General features: G+C 38.6%; 1 protein-coding gene across 1 annotated transcript in view; it reads left to right on the forward strand.

Annotated features, from left to right (window-relative positions):
• Positions 1 to 1,972: 1,972 nt before the first annotated feature.
• The window catches only part of LOC145270193 (NAD(+) hydrolase sarm1-like), a 15,341-nt gene continuing 9,675 nt past the window's right edge, over positions 1,973 to 7,638 (forward strand). Inside the window, exon 1 of the mRNA XM_080125823.1 lies at positions 1,973 to 2,084. Coding sequence (XP_079981949.1) covers positions 1,973 to 2,084 — 112 coding nt within the window. The remainder of the gene's footprint in view (positions 2,085 to 7,638) is intronic.

Raw genomic sequence — 7,638 nt, forward strand, 5'->3', positions numbered from 1 at the left:
AGTGCTTGTAAAATAAGCACAGGGATGCAACATTGCGGCGATGGGACAGTTTCAACCTTGCAATTATCAAAACAATCACAGTTGCATTCCAAACACGACACTTATCCACACCTACATCAGTCATATTCCAAACATCACGTGATCACCTATCTTGGGCTTTTTCGATCACTATGAGATAATTTTGTTGCATTAGTTCTTCAAGACAATTTTGTTTTTGAACGTCCAAAAAGGCACAGGAAGTGGTCTCATTTATAGAGGGAACTATTTTCCTTCATACATTTTCTTCTTTTACTTTGCTCTGCATAAAAGTTCTCAGTGACAGCACTCAACATTTTTTTTTTTTTTTTGCACAACGTCACCGTGAAACCAACTTGCTTATTTCAACGTCGCCTGCAATGGAACGCACAACGCTATTTCATCATTTACGATTTTACAAATCTCGGATTATTTTTTTCCTCGCGTTAGTCATTGCACCACCCCCACCCACTCGCACATCCCTAAAATTTCGATGTCTCGCTCCTTCACATACTCCTTGCCTTCCTTGAATCTTTTATGCCACTCATGCTCGATTCATGCAAGTTGGTCCAAAAGCAATTTGAAGCATTTCATACGGTATTTTCCATATTGACATTTCATATTTAGAACAGAATTTTGTTGCATATAGTTCTTCTAAGGTGTCCTCACGTCAAGATTGCATTTTTGAAATTCATCAGCCGAGACAATCAGGCTTTAGTAGAGTGTATTCCAATTTCTGCTGTAGCTGTTCATTTGAACCAGAAATCATAAAGCTTGGTCGGTTATCTCATAAGATGTATAGCAGTAACACAGTGAATTTTAAAGAGTCTGCGACAATTTTTAATGCTTGTACAAAAAAGTCTGGAAACTTATTTAAGGCATCTCGTATTAAGAAGATGACAATTTTTCCATAAAGTACTAACCTCCAAAAGACATCTGTCAAAATTTGACCCCAATTGGATTATTAGTTTACAAATTACTGTAATTTAAGTGAAACTGCTTTCAGTTTTGAAACTGATGGGACAGAGGTTGTAGCTTAGTTGACGGAACTAAGAAAAAGTTTGTCAATAAAAACAAGAGGTTCAGTGAACAAAGAGCGAGAAAGAGGGATGGAGAGAGGGAGAGCATATTCCATTAAAATATTTGTAAAACAGGCACAGAGATGGGACAGGGGTTGGAGCTTAGTTGACAAAGTGGGACCTATTAGATTGGAGACTCTTTTTTGGACCCTATCTAAGAGGGAGAGACTAGTGGTAGATGCACCAGCCCAGATATGGCAACAATCCTCCATGCATGGGCGAATGGTGGTCTTGTAGAGGCACAGGATACTCTCAGGTGTGAGTAGTTTTCTAGTTCGATAAAGGGAAGCCACCTTCTTTGCAATGTCCTCAATGTATTTGTTCTAGTTCATATTGCCCGTAAATGTTAGGCCGAGGAGTTTGAAAGTAGAATTCTCAGGTAGGATGTTATTTGTCATGGATATCAGTGGTTGGAGAGGTGTCTTTTAATTTTTAAAGGAGAGCAGCTTAGTTTCACTAGCATTAAATGTAACCATCCATTGCGGCGCCATTCCATTATAGTCTGGATGTCATTTCCTAATGATTCTGCCATTGTCTTGGATTTGAATTAGCCATTGAATTATGACCACGAGTAAGCAACGTTGATCATGGTCAGTACGAGATGGGTGACTGTTTGACAATACTGGACATAATCACGTTGACACACGGGTTCTGGTTGGATCTCTTTAGATAAGCAACGTTGATCATGGTCAGTACTAGATGGGTAACTGTTTCACATAATCACATTCACACGCCAGTTCTCGTTGGATCACGGAAGTTAAGCAACGTTGAACCTAGTCAGTTCCAGATGGGTGATCGTTTAGGAAACCAGGCGCTGTATGTAGGAGGACGTCAACATTTCCTTGAAAGAACTTAATTGCTCACATCAGTCTTTTAAAATGGAAATGCTGGAACTGAGGGAGAATGCCTTTGTAAATTCTGTCACAGACTATGAAAATCGACAAGTCAAGTTTAACGCCCTTTGGATCTATCGAATGCGTCGTATATGGGGTAAGTAATAATTTAACTTGAACCATTTACATTACGAATAAAACTGTAAGTATACATTTTTTATCAGTTTTTTATCAACTTTTTGACAGTCTCTAAACTAATAAATCCCGCACTGTCTACCAAACTTAAAACCCTGTCTCATCATCGCAGTTTTGCATCTCTGTGCTTGTTTTACTCCAATCTCTGGTCCCACCTCACCAATCTTTCATGAAAAACACCCGTATAGCTGAAACCACTCTCAAACACTTTCCCCGCTCTCTTTACCTGTGCCTAAACCAAAACGTAGATTCCATGAACAAAGCTTCTTTCTTAGAACTGCGCACCTATGGAACTCCCTTCCATTTACCTGCTTTCCGGCTGACTACAATTTGGTAGTCTTCAAGTCTAACATAAACAAATTCTTGATGAACGCCCCCCCTTAAGTAATCCAATAGGTTCTGAACTGTCATCTAAGCTTCAGCCTCTGTCCCATCGACGAAATGTTGCATCTCTCTGCCTGTTCTATAAGTATTTTAATGGTGAATGCTCTGATGAACTGCAAGCACTTGTATCCCCTTTATGTAAATACCCCCGACAAACAGCAAAATCCCACCCCTTCACAGTTGAGATCCCTAGATGTAAGCCTTCTACTCCAGTAGTTTCTTCCTCAGAACCACAAGACTTTGGAATTCTTTTCCGGGTTCCTGCTTCTCTAACTGTACTGACATGCAGAAGTTCAAGTGTAACGTGAACCGACATCTTGCTGCCCAACTCCCCACATAGTACTGCTGTAGCTTATGTCTCTGATAAAAACAAGTGAAGCATGCAGGGTCCCCTGTGAGTGTACAGTAAACGAGGCATAAAAAAATGACTAAGTTCAGCACTGCCCCCTCCCCAATTTAGCTCCCAAAGTCCCCAGTGGATATCAGATCCTGGTGAAAATGAATAAACGGTGCAGTTTTAGGCCTTAACATATGTAAATTTGTGTTCTACACCATGCAAAAAAAAAAAAAAAAAAGAAATGACTAAGTCCATCATTTGCCCCCTCCCCCTCATTTAGCCCCAAAAGTCCCCAAGGACTTGATTTCAGCACCATGCAAAACTGTGAGAAACTAAACAATTGTCCGGAACTTGTTGAGTTTGTGTTTCTGCATTCTGGTTGAGAGGTGGTGGGGGCATGCACTTTGAATAAATCGGTTGGTAAAGGGAGACTACTTGATGAGTTGTTCTAAGGGGGATAATCGTTACCGATATTTCTTCTCAGTTAGGTGTAACATCGCATTACTTTTTTATGTTTTTTTTATTACATTTTCACCCCAAACAAGGCAAATTGCCACTTTGGTGTAGGGGGCTACTATGAGGGGCAACAACTACTGGGGTACTATGTAGGGATTTGGGCAGCAAGATGTCGGTTCACATTACACTTGAACTTCTGAACGTCAGTACTGTTGGGGAAGCAGGGACCTGGAATGGAATTCCAGAGTCTAGCAGTTCTGGGGAAGAAACTATTGGAGTAAAAAGATCTTTTACATCTAGGGATCTCTACAGTGTGGGGGTGGGATTTAGCAGCCTGTCGGGTTTGTCGGGGGGTGCTCACGTCGTGGGGGCACAAGTGATTGCAGTTCGTCAGAGCATTCACCACTAAAATACTTGTAGAAAAGGCAGAGGGATGCAACATTTCGTCGATGGGACAGAGGCTGAAGCTTAGATGCCAGTTCAGGGCCTATCAGGTTTGCGACTCTCTTTTGAACCTTGTCAAGGAGCGAGAGACTAGTAGCAAATGCACCAGCCCAGATGTGGCAGCAATACTCCATACATGGGCGAATGGTGGCCTTATAGAGGTACAGGATACTTTCGGGTGTTAGTAGTTTTCTTGCACGGTAGAGAGAGCCCACCTTTCTTGCAGCGGCCCTGGCAATGCCTTCAATGTAATTGTTCCAACTCATGTTTCCTGTGAACGTTAGGCCAAGGAGTTTGAAAGATGTACTCTCAGATAAAGAGTCGTTGGCCATTGCTATAGGTGGTAGAGAGGGTTTCTTGTAATTATTGAATGAAACTAGTTTAGTCTTGGCAGCATTGAACACGACCAACCACTTTTGTCCTCATTCCACCACAGATTGGAGGTCTTCCTCTAGTGTTTCTGCCATTTCTTTAGAAATGTGTTCATTCGTCTTCCTGTCGTGCCTACCATAGAGTGTAGTGTCATCAGCATATATACCCACCTCAGAGGCAATTTTGTCGGGGAGGTCATTTATGAATATCAGGAACAATAGAGGTCCAAGGATAGAACCCTGGGGCACCCCCGCATTTATATCATATTGTTTAGATGTACGACCGTTGAGGACAACCTGGATTTTTCTCTTATCTAAGAAGGATTTAATTATGTTATGTGTTCTACCAGTGATACCGTATGATCTGATTTTCCTGAGGAGACCCTCATGCCATACCCTGTCAAAAGCCTTAGATATATCTAGAGCTACCGCTCTGCCCTCCCTTAGGATGTCTGCTGTTGAACAGGCTTGTCTAAATCCATATTGTTTGTCAGTCAGAAGTTTAGCATCTGTAAGATGATGGACTAGAGCATGGTTTATTATGGTCTCAAATATTTTGGCAAAAAGTGGGAGTAGGCTTATGGGGCGATAATTTGATGGGTCAGTCCTTTCGCCAGAATTCTTGAATACTGGTACAACAGAAGCAGTTTTCCAACAGCCCGGAAAGCAAGCTTCATTAAGGCATTTGTTGTAGAGTTTGGAGAGAACTGGAGCTACTTCGGTTGAGCACTTTTTTAATAGCAAAGCTGGGATAAGGTCGGGTCCACATGCTTTTGAAGTGTCAAGGTTTTTTATGATAGCATGCACCTGAGCAGGGGTGATTATCAGAGCGTCTAGCGTGGCGTCTGTCCGCATAGGAAATTGAGGTAGGGGATGGTTTAGAGGGTCCAGTGTGGAGTTTGAGGCAAACCGACTGGCAAGCATGTTAGCCTTGTCGGTTGCTGAGGAGACAACCTCGTGATTGTTGGTTAGTGGGGGAATTGTTGATTGCCCATTATTTACTACACTGTTGTAGATTTTCCAGAAGTTTCGGGTTCCTAGTTTTTGTGCTTCGATGCGCTTTTTAGTGGTTTCCGTAAATTCTCTCTTAGCTGTCGCTATTTCTTTCTTAACGTTATTTCTAGCTTCTATATACTTCAGTCTGTTTGAACTGGACTTATGTCGGTTAAACCTACGGTATGCATGCTGCTTTTGAGCAATGGCAGTTGCACAAGTCGACGTAAACCATTGGGGAGAGTTGGGCTTACTATAAAATTTCCGCATGGGAACATGCGCTTCGATTGCAGTTTTGAACCAGTCAGTGGGGTCTCGTTTGCACATTGTTCAGCAGGGAGAGAAAAAATATTTCTCCATGGGGCATCTCTAATTAGTTTCCTGATGGCTTCCCAGTCAGCCTTTTTATAATATCTCGTTGTTTTGAGCATTGGCTCTTCAGTTTTGGCTCTAGAGTTTAGGGCGATTTCAACCATTATCACTGCATGATCAGTGTTCCCGAGTGGGCTGTGGGCCTTTGTTATGCAGTCATCGGGAACTGTGGTCAAAAACAGATCTAGAAGTGATGAGTGTTGTTCTTCCTGGCCAGGGAAACAGGTTGGAAACGTAACAATTTGTGATTATTTATTTGTTTATTTATTTTTATTTGTTTGTTTATTTTTATTTTAGTGATATCATTCTTATTCTGGGGGTATTTTATTTAATTCGTTATGCAGTGTATATATACTCATTTATGGATTCTTGTATCTTTAATTCAATTATATAGTAATTATAAGTATTCATTTATATACGCAATGTGTTATGACGAAGTGGTTAGAAGTTATTTCGAGAGTTTTTCTTATTTTTTTTTATAATATACTTATTTGAGTTAACTTGGATTTCTGTTTTTGGTGTATTATGTCTTATTGTTATTTGCGATTAATATTGTTAGGTTTACTCGGAGAAATCAATTGGGCTATATTAGGCCATATAAACTTGCATGAGCACATATACATGTAGCCATGTAGCCCACATGCTCGCATCATCTAATTCATATATCTTAGGCTTGCTATTTAATTGTTAAACATTGTTATTATTATTAACGTGTAGTTATTATTATTAACGTGTAGTTATTATTATTAACGTGTAGTAATCTTGAGTAGGGATTGCTTATGTATTATGTTGATTTATTTTAATTTTGGATTTATTCTATTTTATTGTTATTTTTAATTGTTACTAGACCACCCGTGACCCGTTGGGTCAGTACGTTATATTAGCTATGGAATTCATGTATGAGCGTGACACTTGTGGCATAAAGAAAATAGTTTTTTTTTACATAACAGAAGCATTTCTATGAAAGTATATTAAAATGAAAAAAGAATATAGATAGATTTCTATGAGTCGTTCTGTTTATTATAATTGTTATTTTTTTTTAAATTACAGTTACTGAATTATAAGTGGTTGGTCATACTTATAGGTAAATATGCACTGAACAGGTATCATAATCCTTATTATAGTTAAATTCAAATTTTGATATATCATCTTTTAAATGAAATTGTTAGTTGAAAGTACAGAATAATAAAAAAAACACTCTCCACATGTTAATAATGGCTTTTTAAATAGAAAATGAAAATAAAATGTAACTTTTTTCATTTAATTTAAGCAAACATTCAGTACCCATTGTGTAAAGGAAAACACTATTTAATGTAATAGAAATGTGTGCATTTACCGATTCAGCTTTCCGTTTGGAAATGTAAGCAGACGACTTTAAAAAACATGGGAAGAAGAAAAAGAAATTTTTTTGTAATAACGCCCTCTAGTAAAAAGGTCTGCATTAGTTAAGGGGGATAACTCTATCCAGTTTTACATCGCTCCCTTTTTCTCTCTCTCACACATACACGTAACTATTTCTCGCGTACGTAACGAAAACAGAGGGAGTAGGAATGTTGAAATCTATTAGAGGGAAAGTGAGAGGTGTTTTCTTTCCATAAATTGTATAGGGTAATATTTCATATTATTAATAGATTCATAGATAAATAGATTTTATAATATATATTATAATTATCTATGAATCTATGTATTATTTGTATATATAAATAACTATTTGATCAAATTAAATGAAATTGTTTGTATTAAAAGCGATATAAAAATTCCGAAATTGGAATAACGGATTGAAGACGTTGCTATTTACGCATGCGCAACCGGATGTTGAAAACCGGAAATCTGATTGCAAACATACAAGATCCATAGACTTTTAGTATTATATAGATTATGTGATCTTTATACAAATTGCCTCCCTTGAATATATATATATATATATATATATATGTATTGTTAAGAGAAAAAATAAAAAGATAGAAAGAATAAGAGTTCGTTACTTGCGATTGATAAGAGGCTGACGGGTTTAGTCAGGTAAGCTGTTTGGGTGACCGATGCCCCCACCAGGAGCGACTCTTCGTTACATGTTGACTGCTTGAGGATCCAGCACAAAAGAGGAAGAGAAAAGAAAGAAACAAGAAGTCATATGATGGCTGTGTCGCTCTCTGGTTATC

Source organism: Euprymna scolopes, chromosome 46, assembly GCF_053919585.1.
Source record: "Euprymna scolopes isolate OS-2025 chromosome 46, ASM5391958v1, whole genome shotgun sequence".
In the NCBI taxonomy this organism is placed as follows: Eukaryota; Metazoa; Mollusca; class Cephalopoda; order Sepiida; family Sepiolidae; genus Euprymna; species Euprymna scolopes.